General features: G+C 39.6%; 2 protein-coding genes across 5 annotated transcripts; one reads left to right on the forward strand and one right to left on the reverse strand.

Annotated features, from left to right (window-relative positions):
- Window positions 1-217: 217 nt before the first annotated feature.
- idh3g (isocitrate dehydrogenase (NAD(+)) 3 non-catalytic subunit gamma) lies at window positions 218-9,063 on the reverse strand. Of its 4 annotated transcripts, XM_049580550.1 has the most exons (13): window positions 8,925-9,063; window positions 8,595-8,636; window positions 6,513-6,527; window positions 5,430-5,527; window positions 5,213-5,328; window positions 5,012-5,072; window positions 4,751-4,883; window positions 3,050-3,183; window positions 2,830-2,932; window positions 1,926-2,072; window positions 1,738-1,832; window positions 1,563-1,623; window positions 218-527 (listed from the first exon to the last, which is right to left on the reverse strand). In XM_049580550.1, the coding sequence occupies exons 1-13, from the start codon at window positions 9,003-9,005 to the stop codon at window positions 426-428; spliced, it is 1,188 nt and encodes a 395-aa protein (XP_049436507.1). In that variant the 5' UTR covers window positions 9,006-9,063; the 3' UTR covers window positions 218-425. The 4 variants fall into 4 exon arrangements, with proteins under 4 accessions (XP_049436507.1, XP_049436508.1, XP_049436510.1 ...); XM_049580551.1 differs by lacking the exon at window positions 6,513-6,527; XM_049580553.1 differs by lacking the exon at window positions 6,513-6,527 and having other exon boundaries at window positions 8,568-8,636.
- A 169-nt stretch (window positions 9,064-9,232) lies between these two features.
- Window positions 9,233-18,158, forward strand: fam3a (FAM3 metabolism regulating signaling molecule A). Its single transcript, XM_049580554.1, has 10 exons — window positions 9,233-9,544; window positions 10,056-10,087; window positions 10,185-10,292; window positions 10,907-10,930; window positions 11,031-11,157; window positions 11,502-11,560; window positions 11,667-11,717; window positions 11,830-11,914; window positions 13,963-14,089; window positions 16,892-18,158. The coding sequence occupies exons 2-10, from the start codon at window positions 10,075-10,077 to the stop codon at window positions 16,988-16,990; spliced, it is 693 nt and encodes a 230-aa protein (XP_049436511.1). The 5' UTR covers window positions 9,233-9,544; window positions 10,056-10,074; the 3' UTR covers window positions 16,991-18,158.
- Window positions 18,159-19,214: the final 1,056 nt, after the last annotated feature.

Here is a 19,214-nt window from a genome sequence, read left to right on the forward strand (position 1 = left end):
TTAAAAGGCTGTAACGTAGTTATAATTTGGAGAATAAATAATGATCCAGAGTGGAGAAGGCAGAGTGGGAAATGCATGTGCATTGATATGTGATATTTTAAGTATTTCTCACCCTAACATGTGGCAGGCCAGTGACATTTAACAAGAGATGCCTTTTCATGTTTCATAACAGTTTATAAAAACAGAATTTTTTAACTTGAACTCAGAAAATAACCGTACCGTTTTAAAATCTGTCTTGCCAAGGACATTATTACACGCCAAACTCACAGGTGTGTGGATAAAAGGTTGTTTGTACAGTGATCAGTAAACTGTGTGAACAAGAACAAAAAAAGGAAACGTTCTTGTCAGTGCTATGACCCGACGCCATGGAAACAGACATGCATGGATAACCTCTTCACACTCACACCTGTGATTGATATGTGTGTTTAGAACTGAGATGTGAGCTGTCCATTACTCTGGATGATCCTCATGATGGACTGGACCACCTCTGACGTGGTGCCCAGACCCCCGATATCAGCTGTATGCAACTGCAAGAAAAAGAAAAAACAAACAGGATGCTCAAAAAAAAACAAAAACAAAAAAACTTCCCCCCCCTTTCTGCTTTATGCATGTTACAGTTTTAAAGTCCCCTTTGCTATCGGAACAACAACCTGCGAGCAAACAATCTACACACTGAAAATGGCAGGTTTTGATGAAGATTTGGATTATACAATAAGGCGACTACTTGTGAATGCACCTGAGAAAAGCATAGACTTCCTCTCTGAGTCGATTTGCCAGATCTTTCACTCTGGCAGCAATGTGTGTCAGTGACATTGACTTCACTAATGTGCCCATCTGTTTCACTTCTCACGAGTTTCTGTGATATCATCTAATAACAATCTGCAAGAGCCACATACAGCCAGGAAATTGCCTGGGTTCATCATCTGTTTAACCAGTCCAGTGAGTTCCTCCGGAGCTGAAGTATAGTCAGGCTTTACCTTAAGGGTACCAATTCTCCAATTATGTTTGTCTTGTTCAATCAGTAAAAGCTGAATCACAGGGTCGACATCTGCTCTTGTTTTTGTGGTGTTTTCATTTGCGGTGAATTCAACGTTTTACTGACAGTGCTCGCCTCACCAAATCCAAATGTTCCACCAAAACAAGTTCCCCCTGACACAGTTTTGCAAAGGCACTGTCACTGCATCCTGGGCTTTGTAACGCCCAAGATAACTGATTAGTTTAAATAAAGTACATATCACATATCTCTCAAAAATGCTGCCAAGGCAGGAAGCAGTCTGCTGCCTTGGATGATAAGCAGATCATGTTTTTGAATGAGCTAAAGGACCGTGATTAATGTCGGTGCCAAACAATGTAAAACGAGATAACATGCAACACAGCACTTCATAAGAGCTTTGTGACGCTGAAAGGGAACGATGCTGCTTTGTGTGAATGTATTGTGATGCCCACTGGGAAGCGTGCCAGACCTGCCACCAGGGCCAACATCACACTACACAACAAAGCCTGTTAGCTTTGTGGCAGTGAGACAGGTGAGGGCAGTGACCTGTCAGTGAAGGATGACTTACCCTGGTTTCATTCATGGTGGTGAGGACTGCACTTCGGATCATAGCTGCGTAGTCATAAAGCCTGAAGATGCACAGGTGAAAGAATTATTTACTGTACACCACAGTGACAGCATTGCAACTCAGACAGAACCACAAGCAGGTGTGCAATAGAAGTATTTTATCTGGAAAAGCTTACTTGAGGTGGTCCAGCATCATGCAGCTGGCTAGCAGCATGGCAGTGGGGTTAGCAATGTTCTTGTCCGCAATACTCTTCCCTGTGTTCCTTGTGGCCTGAGAGAGTCACAATATATCAGACGGTATTTTCCACTCTTCAAAACACAGAGGAGACACTGTCCTACTAACCGTGAACTGCCAAACACTCACCGTTTCAAAGACAGCATAGTCACGGCCGTAGTTAGCACCGGGCACGAGGCCAGGCCCTCCCACCAGGCCTGCACACACGTTGCTCACCACGTTCCCGTACAGATTGGGCATCACCATCACATCAAATTGCTGGGGCTTGGACACCAGCTAAAGACACAGATTAACAAAGCAGTATGTGAATAACTTAGAAACGACTTTTATAAACTAAAGCTGTACTCGCACAAGACCAGTCTTACCTGGGGATCTCTAGTAATTAGTAATATTTGCAGAGATTGTCTGTGATATTAATCTAGTGTGAATCTGCCACGTCTGTAATTTGTCAAGTAAAAATTCCACCACAAATGACCTGCCATATTTTGCCAAACAGAGAGGTCATGTGATAATATAAGTCCAGTGCGAATACACATCTCTCTGATTTTGGGTTGTATTTAGCTTTTTTGTTTTCTCCACACCTCTTTACTGCCTCTTCCCCGGTCAAAAACTACAGCTGCTGTGTTGTCAATTACAAATGAAAGTTTTGACAGCACTTTGGGTGCAGGAGGCTCATCTCACCACAGCGTATGGAGACCTGCTTGCACAAAGAGCAAGCTTGAAACCATCAGATGAGCAAAATTTCGACAGATGATGAGATGGATGACAAAGTGTTGTGGACTTGGTTTTGTTTGTTTAACCAACATTAAAAAAGAAAAAAAGGAGGTTAACATTGTTTATACACCCTAACGGTGCTGTGTAGGGTTTTGGTGTTTTCTAAAGTGGGGTTACAAATGACCCTTTGTTTATCCTGTGTGAACGCTACACACAAATCACAGACTTGTGGTGGTGATTTCTACATCACAAGATCCCCGGATAACACTAGTCCTGTGTGAACAGGTCTCACGAGTCATGAAATTTAATCATCCATTACCTGCATGGTGGTGTTGTCCACAATCATACTGTCAAATGTGATGTCGGGGTAACCAGAGGCCACTTCTTTGCAACACTGCAGGAACAAGCCATCGCCGAGTTTCCTGTTGGAGCAATAAGGCCAAATTCAATTTTTGTAGCTCTAAGAAACTTGGAGTATTATGTAAGACTCATGAGGCCAGACGGTTCCAGCATGATGCATATGCCTCAAAGTAACTCACATGATGTTAGCCTTATGTACGGCGGTGACCCTACGACGACCTTTTTCCCTGGCCAGCTTGAAGGCATACTCGGCGATCCTGAGGGAATTGTTCCTGGTAATGATCTTAAGACTCTCCACTACCCCTGATACACTCTAAGAGAAGACAGGAAGGAGATTGACCAACAAATGTCAACTACATTTAACTATTTGGTGCAGTCAATAATTTCATAACATTGTTTTGAGTCATGTGTGAAGCAGAGTATGTCACTGTGTAGAGCTGACTCGGATACTTCCTCTGTGTAAAAGGTAACATAAGGCTGTAACTGCACATCGCTGTCCACACACCAACATCCATTTTAGGCTTGTGCAAATTTTTTATTGTTCTCAAAGTTTCATAAAGTGGCAACTAAGAAATTTAATGTGCCTCAGTCTGTTTAAAGGGGAACTGCGGCCATTTTCAAAATACATACATGTGATTCCTGCTTTACATTAAAGCTTGATTTATGATAGGAAGCTCAACACTTTTAATCAGTGTCACTGGACAGAAATTAAACAGTTGCATGTTGTTTTCAATTTGCCTTGCTTTTTATTTTTTTACACTCTGGGTATATTTCTCTCAAATTTAGTGAAGTATAATCTGCACAGACAGCTGTTTAAGCCACACAAATATCCCACTGTATGTGTGATTTTATTTAATTATCCATACATTCATTGATCAGCTTGCAGTCTGTCTGTGAGAGAAAATTCCCCTCATTGACTTCCATGAGCTGGAAAATAAAATCATTAAATACTAAACAGAAATACTGTTCTTCCCATGAAGCTGACATGAAAACTAATTTGGCTCAGTTAATGTCTCCTGTAGCTCAGGCTGGTGATGGCGGTTTGGCCAACCACTGTCCTCTGACCGAGCTCCCCAGGAGCTACTGCTGACAGATGGCTGCTGCTGTGGACAGAGAGGCTGAATCCACGTTAAAGTGGGTGTGGAATGAAAACTAATATCCCCATGCTGACGTTAGTAACACCGCCCAATCATACTGTGAGACAAAACATGACATTATCCACGACATAACAAAATTTTCCAGATGCTTGACATGAAAGGACAGTGTCAAAAATACGTAGTTTTTGTTGAGCGTCACTCATCAAAAGTGTTGAGCGCCCCACCATAAATCAGCCCTTAAGAGACTCTCCCAAATCCAAAAATTAGAGAGCCACAACTCAAACATGTGATGACATAAGACAATGAAATGGGAAAGTTGTTCTCGATGATATTGAGAGCACCCGGAGGAATGTTCTGAGTATATGGGTGCGTTTTCTTTTTTAGAACTGAGAACATTACTGTAGAAAAAAGCACATATGGGTATAAAAAAGAAATCAAACATCCTTTGGGTCCACAAAATCAGACTCCCATTCATTAGGCAAATCCCAAACAAGAAAACATTGATCAATGTCAGAATGTTCATGCAAATTGCATAAGTGGGTTCCAAGAAGAAATTTCTTCTTAAGAACAGTTGGTGATTGAGGCCCACTGTTTTTCCCTTAGTAAATGAATGCTGTACTTTCAGTAGTGCATGGTTGGTATCTAACTCCCATTTCAACAGAGAATAATAAGACAAGAAGATGAAGGGAAGACACACACAGACAGGAAAGCAGTGTTTAAAGGAGGGAGTTTAAGCGTGTGTTTCAGCAGACAGTAGAATTGATTGTTTCTGTTCTGTCTGACCTCGTGCTCCAGACTGCTGTACTCTCCCTCTGTGTTCTCCCTGATGATCATGATGTCAATGTTCTTGTGGCGTGTCTGGACTCCAGGGAGCGACTGGCAGTGCATCACATTGGCGTACAGGTCTAAGCTTGTGCTGTTGATATACACGTGGAACAAAACAAGGGGTCAAGTGACATGAAGGACCAAATCATAGAAGACATGTAAGCTATCTGACAGATAGATAGATATCAAAGGTCCTGAATATTTCTTTAAAACTCTTACCGTAGGAGATTATTCCTGGATTTGACAGATGGCGCCATGGTATGTTTGGTTTCTATGTTACCTATCAGGACAGTTAAGTAATGTCACAGTTAAACTTCTATGTCATGCTCTTATAATAAACTACATACTTCTCACAGCTGTGGTGTACTTTTCATGTGTCCATGCTCAGCTTGTGACACAGAAACAAAGGGGCTTGCTTGCCTTTAAGGGCAACTCCGTTACGGCGAATGGCAGTGATGGCGTTGTTGATATCATCCTCGGTCTCCATTGCAGAGTTGACATGTACCACCTCAAAGTCCACCGGCACACAGCTGAACCTAAAGCATCAAAACAAACCACGTGGTGAGACAGTGCTCACCTGCCTGTAGTCAAACCTTTGAAAATGATCTTTTTAAAATTTAGATTAAGTCCAACAAACCTGAAAACCTCTCTGACATGACTTAGCAGCTCTGGGCCGATTCCATCTCCAGGTATGAGAGTCACAGTGTGTCTGCCTCCATACTTTGCAGGAGGGGGCTGTAACATTGGCATTTTATACATTATTAACGGCACTGAACCTAAAGAAAAACATGATGGTTTTTGAGGTCTTAATGCAACTACAAATCACCTATGTTTACATACATTTTTGCTGATATGTTAACTCATGATGTTACATGTTTTAGATTAATTTCCAACCTACCACTGTTAAACTAGCACAAGTACAAAATGAAATTCATTATGCAGAGACTTGACGCCTTCGTCAGACAGATCATCCTTTACCATTAACATTCAGTTGCTTGTTAGTTGCACAAATTTCACTAAGGAGACCAATAAATGAATTGAATCTGAAAGAAACCAGAAAATATTCACATTTAAGAAGCTTGAATCAGAAAATTTATAATTAATAATTAATTAATAATCAAATTAGTTTGCATTTAATTTAATAGTTGAGAACTGATCTATTATCAATTAATCACTGTAACTCTTATGGAATTCAGCACAAAACACTGCAGTAACTTGCCATTTAATAAAGCAATTTTCTAATTTGTGAAAGTCAGTTTTCATACCGCAGTGAAATGGAGGGGAAAAAAATCTATTGTAAATGGACTAGAAAATGCAAAATCACCAGTAAAGTTTTACAAAGCCAAAGCACCAAGGAAGACTGTAAGGGTAACGTTAAGCAGTAAAAAAGTTGATTGTTATTAAGGGTTAAGCAATATACTACTGATGTTTATCATTGATCAAAGTCATCATATTTGATTTTTTTTTAAATATTGTGAATCAGGAACAATTTTGTATTTAAGATAAAATGACACTGGAATTGCCAAGACGGATACATCGATTAATTGTCTGACATGTGAAATCCCATGACATTACTGACACTGTGAAGTACATCAGTGTTCACAGAAGGTCTTCTGTCTTTTTCTACATCACACAGTCCACGTATAAAATGGGAATGTTCTGTCTTGTTTGTGAGGCGTGTATTGTCATCAGGAAAACCACATCAAAGTCAGCTACTTACAATGTTGTCTCTCTGCTGTTGAAGATGCACAGCAAGGAAAGCAGAAGCACAAGAGTTACTTTGACAGCCACATGAAAGAACAGCAAGTACAGAGGCATTATAACCTCTCCTCCCCCAAGAGGGTGGAAACAAAGGTATATAGCAGCCCCCAGGTTACATTATAACAGATACAAAAAGTACCATGCCACTCCCAAAGTTACACCCAAAGCCATACAGCTTAGAAATAAATGGTTTAATGAGTAGCAGTGATTTTTATGGCATTATCAGTGCCATGACACTGTGTTCCAAACTATTATGGAAGTAAAAAATCTGTATGATTTCAGTTTTTAAAAAAACATTTGGTTGCTATTTTTCCAATAAGTTCTTCCTAGGTTTATTTGTCCTATCTTTTTTGGATAAATAGTATCAGTTTCTGTCATGCAAACTAAAAGTATTACAAGGAGAGCTACAAAAAGCCACTATTGAGCAGCAAACAGGTATTTGAAGCTGCTGGTGTCTCTGGAGGCCCAAGCACCTCTCCTATCGATGCAGGATCCTCCAGAGGCTTGCAACTCTACAAAAAGCTGTATTTTGGCCACCCCACACCAGTGCTCACAAAGACAAATGTTTCAGTGGGTTCAGAAATACATAAGGACTAACTTTCAAACTGTTTTATTAACTGATGCATGCCGTGCTACACTGGATGGTCCAGACAAATGGAATTCTGGATGTTTGGTGAAAGGCCACTCTGTTCCAACAAGACTCGGCTGCTAAAGGCACAAAGGGAGAAAAAAATCATGGTGTAGCCACCATCATCCCCTGAACTCGACCCTACTGAGAACCTGTAGGGCATCCTCAAAAGTTAGATCCATAAGGGTGTGTGGCAGTATACTTCAGAAGAATACAGGCTGAAACTATAGCTGGACTTTCAAGTTCAATAGAGGGAGATGTTAAAGGGATAGTTCCATTTTTTTTTAAGTGTTGTTGTATGAGGTACTTTTCCATAGATGGTATATTACATACAGTAGCTGGTGGTCAGCGCATCCTCAGTTTGGTGAAGCAGGCAGGAGTCTGACATGGAAGTTAAGCAATCTACTACTATGGAAGGGTCAGCAGCATAATGTATTTCCGTCACCTAAAAAAGTCCCACCTAAAAAAAATCTATAACATCTTAAGTGTATACAAGATTGAGATTATTTTCACTGCTTCACCTTAATGTCATACAGTTATTTCTAATGGCTAAATGAAGCCGTCCTATCGCTCTCTTCAAAGCCAGACTGCTTAAAGAAAAACAGTAATTTAACATTGCTGAATAAAGGAGCTGCTGGTCTGCTGCTGCCTTGTTCACTTATTTTGTTTGTGTTATCTTGTTACTTTGGCGTTAAGATAAGTATGGATTCCCCACATTCACACAATAACACAAACTAACTAACTCATCAAAGCAGTGGTAGACCACCAGCTCCTGTGTTTAGCAGGGTAAAACTACTGTTCATCCCAATGGAGTCTGGTGGCTTTGACAAGAGTATGATTAAGAAAGTTTTTTTAAGTTGGGACTTTTTTTAGATTGTTAAAAAGCATTTTGTTGCTGACCCCGTCCACAGTAGTGCATTGCTTAGCTTCTGTGTCAGACTCTGGCCTGCTTCTCCAAACTGGGAGCGTGCTGACTGACATCTACTAAATGTAATACACTGTCTATAGCTAAGTACTCTATTCAATCCCACTTCAAAAAAACTTAACTATCCCTTCATATTTTGATGTGTGACTTGATCTGTAATTTTCTTTTTAATTTAACTGCATTTATTTATTTATTTATTTTGACCTATTGAATAGTCTCAAATTGAATTGTGCGTGATAATTTGTAACACTGGGTTTTGAATTCTTTTCAAAATATTAAAAAAGATACTGTCTCTGTCATCTATAGTTTTGCTACTTGTAACATCCACATTATAATATAACTGCTGAGGATAAAAAATAATCCTTAATTGTCTTGACTGTAATGGCATGTGCATAATAATTTGGAACATGGTGTACATACAAATGGACAAAAATCACAGCTACTCATTCTAACAGGATAACAACCCACAGAGAATCTGATTCACTCACAGTGGCCTTGTTCCTGTGACTTGTCAGAGTTGTTCCAAATACCTGAAATACAAAGTAAAGACAATTTGTTTACATGGTGTTTGTGAATGCATTTTATTATTAGAGCGTTCAAGCAGTTTAGCAAAACTTTAACGCAACCAGCTCAATCTCTGACAGAAGACTACAGACTGCTGTCTCGCTTATTCAACTGCAACGTTATGATATTAACCATATGACCTTGTGTTAAGATAAAATAAGAATAAAATAAAAAAAAGACTTTCATTTAGGGCCACACAACAACAACAATAGCGTCCACAACCTATATGACAACAGCGACATGTCTTGTCTTACTTTAACAGTATTTCCAAGTCGTCCACCCCAGAAAGGATTTATAATTTTGGACATCGAGAGCACAGCACTGTGGGCAGCCATCTTGATTTTGAAGCTTCAGTCGCGTGCACGAGGAGGAGGCGTGGTGCTCCGGCAGCTGTTTATTGTCAGTACAATTAATTATTTATTGTTTTAAAACCGAGTGGCAGCTTTCGTGACAGTTAAAGGGAGAAGGTATCGATTTATTACACATATTTTAATTTTAAATAAAAGAAAGAACAAATCGTTAAATATTTAAATCAGTTTTGCTCACGTGAGCAGCTTTGCGCAGACTCCGCAGGCACAGAGGTGGGGGTGGCATTATGTCCGGAAGACAGATGGAATAAACCATCCATAATTTTTTCCATGCTTGTTAAAAGCGAAGAAATGAGACTCGTGTAAATGGCCGACTGAGCAAATTAACTTAATCCTATCTCCGCGTTTGAAAGCTGATTTACACCAGACGAGTCTCAATGAGGAAACAGCGCAAGAAATAGTCAAAGTCCCGAGTGGCAAGAGCAACAGCTCCTCGTTACCGTTCATTACATACCAGCAAAGGTGAAAAGAAAAGGCAGTGCTCGCCTGAAGCGTGGACACAGCAGGTAAGATCAATCGATGCTCGTTTATAAGTTCATAGAAGTGGTTAATTATGTTGTCAAATGAATTATCATCTGTTGCCTCGTCTTTACGATGGTTTGGGTTCATGTCACCCCTTCAAACGTCATCTCTGCAGAGCCATCTTGCCTGGCCATTGTAAGCTTTCTGTTAAACATGCCATACTAAACTTTAAATCAAACGACCCCAGATCAATTGTATAGCAAGTGTTATTACTTTAAGAGGTAAGTTTACTATACGCAAGTGCAGTTTTAGGAAAAGAAGATCCGCTATTTTCCTTCAAGACTTCACACAAAGTCTTCAAAATGGTGTGAAAACGCTTAGTATTTAATCGACCTTTTATTGTGTTGTATTGTATTTCCTTCCTTTACTGTGCCCCCTTTTTGTTTTATATCTCCCTTATTAAACTTATGATAAATGGAAAATGAAAACACTGTGTTTATAAAGTTTTTGACATATCTCTAATATAACTATTTTCTTTTAAAAATCTCTTTCCAGATCTGTGAGACAGTGAATCATGAGATTAACAGGTTGGTTAACATTTACTTCATTTCAGTGGGAACTTGTTAGTGCGGTAGTAATCCCATGTGTCTTGCCTTGACTGGTATGTCCTGTTCCTCTTGACAGGCCCTCTCAGAGCTTTGGCTGTGCTTCTGTTGGTGGGGCTCACCTGGCTGCTGGCAAATACCTTATTCGGAGGGGAGAGCGGTTCATCTGTGCGCCACTTCTTCAGCGGTAAGAGAGGTAGTGATTCAGATAAGTTGCTGGACAGGAAATTAGTTGACACTAGAGCTGTAACAATTAATTGATTAGTTGCCAACTATTGCATTAATAGCTAACTAATCTGAGTAGCGATTTAAAGGTTTGAGTAATTTTGTAAGGAAAACAGTCTAAATTCTCTGCTCCCAGCTTCTTAAAAGTGAACATTTCTTTGTTTCTTTACGACTTCATGACAGTAAACTTAATATTTTTGACATTTGAGGACGCCATCTTGTGCTTTGGGAAACACAAATCAACATTATAACCATTTTCTGACATTTTATAGCCCAAACAACTAATCAGTTAATTAAGAAAATAACTGACAGATTAATTGACAATGAAAATAATCGCACAATGCTGCCCTAGTTGAGAACAATTAATCAAACAAGAATGACTAACATTCAGTGGTTCTAGCTGCTAACATTCAGTGGTTCTAGCTGCTACATGTGGAAGAAAATAATTGTGAGCAGCAACTCTAAAGAGAAAGTACAAGTGTTGGTTTAATGTTTGAAGCATGTTTGATGAAGGCTCTGTGTATAATATCAACAAGACTTTCTGATTGTGAGTGTGAAAACTGTTTCTTCTTTCAGGTGCAAGTGAGGAACCAACACCTGGTAAGTTGAAAAAATACTCTTTCTATCAAATATGATCATGATAACGTTATGTCTGTATGATCTTCTGTGTTACCACTGACAAATGTATCGTATATTTTAGCTGAAACACGCCCCCGAAGGTATAAATGTGGACTTTCCGCTCCCTGTCCTCCAAAACATTTGGCTTTCCGCCTGGTGTCTGGTGCTGCCAATGTCATCGGGCCCAAAATCTGCTTGGAGGACAAGATGTGAGATTCCGTGCTTACCGGCTTCTGTTCATCTATGTCCTTGTCTCCCCTGCTGTCTGTCTGTCTGTCTTTTTTTTGTTTTGTTTTACACTCTGTTCTGTTTTTTCCCTCTGTGCTGTCATAACCAGGCCTCCAAGCCTGTCTGGGGAGCTGAATGCAAGTATTCTTTCAGTCTGTCTGTCCCCCATTTCTTTGCTTTTGTCTGTAGTCTTGGTTCTTATTATATTTTATTGTTGTATCTCAAGTTCCAGCCAGTGTGTCTAAGTGTGTAGATTAATGTGTATGTGCAAGGCAAGGAAGTTGCTTCAACTCGTGTTGCAACAGTTTGTGTTTCTGTTTTACAGGTTAGTCAGCAGTGTGAAGAACAATGTTGGAAGAGGACTAAACATAGCTTTGGTGAACGGTAAGAGAGTCCTCATCTATCTTTTAACTGACTGTGTTGCATTAATATTTTAAGCTCCTGTTAATTTGTGTTATTATTCCATCTGACTGATGTTTCTTTGCTCCAGGGGTGACAGGAGAGCTCTTGGACACTAAGAACTTTGATACATGGGCAGGAGGTAATGAAAACCAGATGCTAATGTATAGTGCATATTTCACATATGGTGCATATGGTTTGGCAATGACAAGCTATAAAGCTCAGATCAAGGCTCATCTGATGTTCGTTCTCAGATATTTCTGACCTGTTGAAGTTTCTCCGGCCGCTCCATGAAGGAACACTTGTGTTTGTTGCTTCCTTTGATGATGCAGCTACAAAGTAAGAATTCATCACATGCTGTCAGTTCCAGTCCAACACCCCTCTCTTTCCCCCTTAGATGCACCTCAAAGCAATTTCCACAGATAAATTGTCAGCTGAAGCTAAAAGAATACATCATTTTAGAAGAGAGTAAAATAATTATCTTGTACTGCTACAGAGAATAGCATATTTATAGCATATTTCCATTGCTTAAAAACAGCTGGACAAATGTCCAACAAGTTTTATAGAGCAACAGCTGCTGCCTGTCTGTTTATCTTTACAATGAAATTTAACATTACAGACTCCACATATACAAGATTCCATAAATTCATTTATTCAAACATCTTAAAAATCTCAGACTTAACAAAAATATAGTATTAAAGGTCCAGTGTGTAAGATTTAGGGCAGAAATGGAACATAAAATTCATAACGGTGTTTTCTTTAGTTTATAATAATGTAGTCCTGCTTGGGGGAACAGGTTTTGGTGTAACACGCCCACAAAAATATCGCTTACAGGACGTGAACCATGACAGAAAAATGGCTACATCCCCACAAGATCAAACACCGCAAAAGTTAGTAAAGGACGTGTTGAAAATGGTTGAAAACTGCTACACAACTGGAGGTGGTAGGGCGGGACTTCAGTGGGTGGCTCGTTCCGCCCAATGAGAGGCTGATCTATGCAGTGAACTTCCGCTCACTCAGACTAATAATAACGTGAAAATAAGGATTGTTGTGTTTGCCTTAGAATTATGGTTGGTTATCATGTAGGTCTTTTCTGATAGTGGTGCCAAACAATACTTTTAAAATGGTACTGCTGCCTAAATGGTGTCTGAACTGATACTATTTTCAGAGTGGAGCTCAAAGCAATGGTCAATTTTAACACCAAATAAGAGTTACAGTACATTAACAGCGAAATAAATTTTGTGTGGGGATCAATAATTGTCTCCCTCACTCAGGAGAGACTCTACAGTCAGACATTTCTCCATTATCTGTTCAGGAGCAGCTGAGATTGTCAGGATAATAATAACAGTGGGTCCACCTTAACAGACCACCTTAAGTGAGTCTGTTGAGGTTCCAATGGGAGGCTAACTTCGCTTGCTAATTTCAGGTCTAACCCTCCTCACTTCAGTCAGCAGGTGGCATGTAAGACATGGATGCCTGGCCTGGGTCTTAAGGAGTTGTAGCATTTACTCAGTGACAGATAGCCTAAACTGTAATCACCCCCGCGCCCCCCGCCCAACCCGCTGCTACGCAAACAATCTGGCACTGAAATGAGTCACCGAAACCTGAGGTATGATCTGGTCTGGTGGGCACTGGTTGAATAGGGTTTCGATACCCAACTCTACTTAGAATGAGCCGTTTATATCTACACACGGAGTGGGTCCTGTTCCACAGAGTCTGCCATGTTGTTCCACGGTAGCCCAGAGCAGGCAAACAAAACACTGGCTCTAGATAGGGCCATTCACTGTAGTTCCCCTACATGCTGCTTGATGCCACTAAATCCGACACACAGGATCTTTAAAGCATTGAAGACTATTTGCCTCAGCGTGGAGTCGGTATACCAGCCATCAGTTGATACCATGAGGAGTCACTTGCTTAACAAATTTGCATTTGCATATGTCTTTGAAGTTTAACTTGGTTTGAGAGCAAAAGCTCCAAATTGTCACTGAAGGAAGTGAGCAGACCAGTCAGGAATTTTAATCTGAAGGGAAAATAGCCCGTGGGTAAAGATGTGCCCATGTGGTGTCAGGAATCAGGATTTCATTTTTAATATTACATTTAAATGACATCTGGCGGCTGGTTTATTTGTTAATGAACACTTGATGGTTTTTCAGTGTAACAAAATGAGCATGATCGTAAATCCCTCTGTTTCCCTTTAACGCATTATAGCTTAAAAACACATCACAGTTGTAAGTGATTAAACCTCAGAGTTGAACCAGAAAGATTAATCTGTGAGACTTTGTCAAAGTCCAGGACAAGCCTACTGAGAAATGGTAATGGCCTGTATTTAATTTCAGTAAACTTAATGGTAATTAACCTGCTATTTTATCCTCCTTTCTGTCTGATAGGTTGAACGACGAGTCTCGAAGGCTGTTCGAGGAGCTTGGGAGCACAGCAGTGAAGGAGCTGGCCTTTAGAGATAGCTGGGTGTTTGTGGGAGCCAAGGGCATCGAGAATAAGAGCCCGTTTGAGCAGGTATGTTCCTGTTATTGTCAGTGCTGAACAGAGGCCAAGGGTAGAAATCACCAGCTCATTTGATGTGCCTGCACTTACGTGCTCACAGAAAACTTAAAAAGTAAATCCTCACTGTGTCGTCATATAAAGAACAATGCAAAATGACTCATAGGTCAGTATTTTCAGGATTTGTTGCACACAGTTGAATTAAATATTCATCCCACCTCTAAATGTGCCAACACATGATGAACAGTGTTGGACATTGCTCTGCACCTTTTTAAAGAAATGCATTACTTCACTCAAAGATATACTTCACAGGATTTCTTGGTTACAGTTTAACAGGCTTGCCAGTGAAAGTAAAAGCAAACACCGACCCCAAATTCACTTTCGTTTGGAGTTTTGCCTCAGCACCGTGCCTTTTGGATACCTACTTTTTATGCTCTGGCACCGGCTTGCCACCGTTTTATGAAGCCCAGACCTCACCAGAGAGCTGTTGGGGTACACACCCACATACGCCATACACAGAATATGAGAACAAAATAGGAAAATGCAGGCAGAGGACAGAGTTTCTGCAGAAAAATACACTGCCACACACTTCTAATGGGTCTTAAGTGATGATTGAGAGGGAATAGGAGAATCAAGATAGCACTGGCTCAAAATAAAACTCCAGCAATTAAAAAAAAAAAAGCAGTATAAAAGAGCTTGGCCTTCCTGACACTGCCTGATACAAATATTGATTGCCTCATATTAGGCCTAAATAAAATTATATGAGACAGACTGATGATGACAAACTGAACCCACATGATAACATTTGTAAATTGAATTGTCGAGCTGTGTTACTTAGAATAGAAAAGAGACTTTTCTGTTCTCTCACATGCCTCCCTGGAAAACAGTTAATATATTCATTTACAGATTGAACGGGACAAAGTTTAACAGCAGCAAGACTGTATAAAAACCTCGGGTTACAAACACTCACACAACTCGTGCAGTGTAATCTAAGCCTCATTTATTCAGTCATACATTCAGCACGTCATAAACACATGCATTTGTGCTACAAAAGTTAACCATTGGAGTCTGGCTTTGAAGAGAGCACAGATAATATTCACTTTCAGTCCAGTATTAAATAGTAATGTTTGAGGGACGATGTATGTGTTTGGCAAATGCTGAGCATATGACAGGATAAATGAGACTTGGATTATACCGCAGGAGTTGTGTGAGAGTTTGATTGGAGACCACTTTAACAAAACATCCATTTACAATCCATAAATCAATATGTTTCTGAGAGAAAAACAAAGTTACTTTACAAATTGAAGGAAACAGCATGATTAACTGATATACAAATGGCCATTCTGTCAGTGAAATATTGCTTAAGAAGGAAAAAAACAGTATATGAAAGCATATGAAGTGCATTTAACAGTTGATTCGCATGTTTTCATCACTAAAGCACTGGTAAATTGTTTGTCAAACAACCTGCTCCTCCTCTGAGTCAGCCCCAGGCTGAAGAGCCTGTCAACGGGTGCTACAGAGAGCATCGCTGTTGTTGACACACTTAATTGTTTTTGTCCATCCACCAATTATACAAAAAATGTATAAACTTGTGTAACATGAGTAACACCATAATTGCTTGATGAGTAAGTTTAATGTGATTTCTGAATTTAGAAAGGCTAACAAGTTAAATTACTGTGTTACACAACTTATAACTTGCATAAAAGTGAGCTACATATAAAACTGGCCCTACTTGCCTCACAGCAAGAGGGCGACACGTGGTTCGAACCCAGGGAAGGGAGTTTGTGTGAGGTTTGCATGTTCTCCCCATGTCAGCGTGGGTTTTCTCTGGGTACTCCGGCTTCCTCCCACAGTCCAAAGACATGCAGGTTAATTGGTGACTCTACATTGTCCGTAGGTGTGAATGTGAGTGTGAATGGTTGTCTGTCTCTATGTGTCAGCCCTGTGATAGACTGGCGACCTGTCCAGGGTGTACCCTGCCTCTTGCCCAGTGTCAGCTGGGATAGGCTCCAGCCATCCTGCGACCCTCAACAGGATAGGCGGTTATGGAAAATGAATGAATGAATGGCCTAAAGTGCCATGTATAAACATACCCTTTTATGGTGCATACCATACTAAGCTATAAAAATAATGATTGACAGTTTCACATTCACGATCGTCATGTTCATTTCTGAGCTGGACAATATTTACGAGCTTGAAAAGTTACAAAACATTACACTGTGGCTACAAGAATGTCCACACACTTAAAATAATAATACAGTTAACTGGCCAATATATTTTAATTATATGTAACTGTTAGCTAACAGTTTACCTCTCTTTGATGGATAAGTGCTGAGCAGTGATTTAGCATTAGTTAGCTCACATGATTGCACAAGGATTCATGGATAACAGCATGGCATTAGTGTTGTGTGCTGTGACTTATGGGGTTTTATTTGTTTGTTTGTTTTGTTTTTGATGAATTGATGAACATTCATGTGTATGTTTTTTCAGACATGTTTTAAATTTTGAAAAACCTTAAATTAAAACTTAAATTACCAAACAATGATTTGGTGGCCCCTCAGCCTAACTGTGACGATCCCCTAGGGGTCATGGACCCCTTGTTGAAGACATACAGCATCACAGACAAATGTAATGTGATTTCGATCATGCGTTAATGATAATGCTTCGATCCTTGTATCTCATACTTTGTACAATTTTTTTTTTTGTCTCTACAGTTCAATGCTAACGCAATTAAAAACAGCCTGTATAAACTTGTTTGGTGAAGCCTTTCCCAGGCTAATTTGTTGACATCTGTTTGCTTGGGGTTGTTTCCATTAGCGTATGAAGAACAGTAAGAGCAGCAACAAGTATGAAGGCTGGCCTGAATCTCTGGAGATGGATGGGTGTATTCCTCTGCGGCCTCCCCTGGAGGGATAGCTCTTCCTGATTCTCTCCCACGTACAGTACAGTAGAGCAGAACCTGGAGTGGCAGCAGTGGATCCAAATAATTGTTTGTCTAAAGAAAAGCCTGGGAACTGCTGAATGACTGAAACCATCCAAGATCTGGACCACAAACAGCATGTCATTTCCCCTCTGGTGGCAGAGGCATGAGTCGACTGCAAAGATTGTACCTGGACTTGATATATTTAAAATTGCTGGAACTCGTTATAGATGATTTGTGCATTAAGCTTTGTGAGCCAATTATGAGTTGAAGTAATGTTGTAGACACAAGGAAAATGTTTGTGTCAGGTTAAGGGAAACTAGAGAGGCCAAATGTTTGACGACCAAAGTGTAACGGTGACATGTGAATGAATGCAGCTGGAGTAGGTCTTCCAAAGCCATTATAGGAAATGGGCATATTTCCTCTCTGCAAGTCTGTCTGTAGGGTGTCAATATCCTGTGCACGATATTTGATGTTCAGCAGGCATAAAACACACCTAACTGGTTTCACACTAAGGCATTTGGGAACCTAATCCATGTCAGCATAAGAAAAACATTTGAGGTACACTAGTAGTTTAATTGTCCTACGAAGCACAGGGTCTGTGGACAGATTTTATATTTAAATCGGTTAATATATTTTCATCCTGTGATACATATTTCAGTGATATTGTTATGCCTAGTGTTAGCTGCCATTGTTTCCTTAGAACTTGATGCACTGCAGTTATTGCTTGGCACATGTTTACAGATTTCTTCAGGCAACCTTTGCCTAGGTCATTTTCCTCTGATAAAACTATTTATTTTAATACTTTGTTAGTAAAAAAAAAAAGATTCCTAGTGTGGGTTCGTCATAACAGCACCCATGGTTTTAATGTGTCTCAGGCCTGCAAGCATCTTTAAACTGAGTGCTTTGTTTAAAGATTCAACCTAAATGTGTGGAAGTGTATGTTGTTTTTTTAATGTTTATTGTATCCACCTGGAAACTTGCAAGCCTAACAATGAAGGAAATGTGTAGAAATAAAAAATACTATATTACATGTATGGTTAGAAGTTCATTTTAGCTGACATTGTCTGAATTATGTTACCTCTAAGTGTAAAGATTTTTCTACAAAGCATCACAGTCTGTCTTATATTGTGACAACAATGCTGATGAATTAAACGGTCTGAATATTTATTGTGTGTGTGTGTTTTTCCTCCTGAGGGGTCTTGAATCAACTGGCATACTTGAAGACATTCACCAGAGGGCGACAAAAATCAAGTCTCGCTGGGTTCATTCAGTTCATCCTGCTCAAGGCATTGGCTTCACTGAGCATATGGTGGTGATAAACACTGTGGGTTAAATGTAGAGCATTTCAGGTTTGACGGTTAATTCAGTGACAGCACAGAATCGTGTTGCACGTTGTATTTATCGGCTGTAACGCAGTAATATAATAAAAACACGATCAAGTTCATTGTTCCATTGAGATGTGTTGTGGTGCCTTTCAGTGTCTGTAGAAAAATCGGGATTTCGAGTTGCGTATTTATGAATGATTTTGGTGCTCTCATGGACTGGGTTATTATGTGACGTTTAAATGAAGTGGAAGAGACCAGGAGCATGATGTAGATTAACGCTGAGATTACTACATCGTATTATCCTGCATTACCATTGAGGCCACTCGGTTTTTTTTTTTTCTGTCTTCATTTAAATATGGTGCGCATTATTTATTTCATCTTGGGAATTTAAGTGGCACAACAGAAAAACTTAAATCATTAATAGATAATAAGAATTCAGTAAAAACTGAGGTACAAAATAGTCTCTTGTCAGAGGAGAGGAAAAAATACATGTTCATACAAATTCTAAAACGCAAATAGTAAATAAATATTACACAGGCTACTTCAGTTAAATCTTTGGTGTCTGCACTTAAATTAAATGCTTCCATTTTATGCTCCTTTACACTTCTACTGCTCTACATTATTACAATATTGCACTTCTATAAACTCACTGACAGCTGCAGTTACTGGCTGTTATTTTAAATTAGGACAAAATACACCATGACTAGCTTAGAGAATATGATGCATAGTTACAGAATAAACCACAGTACATAGAATAGTTAAGATTAGCTCCATCTCAACCAACAATATATCAACATGATACTTCCACATTAATACAATGGTAATAATAACATCATTTGATATATAGGCTGATAGAGTAACACTTACAGGGGTCATTCTCTGCATTGTTTAC

Source organism: Epinephelus fuscoguttatus, linkage group LG7 (assembly GCF_011397635.1).
Source record: "Epinephelus fuscoguttatus linkage group LG7, E.fuscoguttatus.final_Chr_v1".
Classification (NCBI taxonomy): Eukaryota; Metazoa; Chordata; class Actinopteri; order Perciformes; family Serranidae; genus Epinephelus; species Epinephelus fuscoguttatus.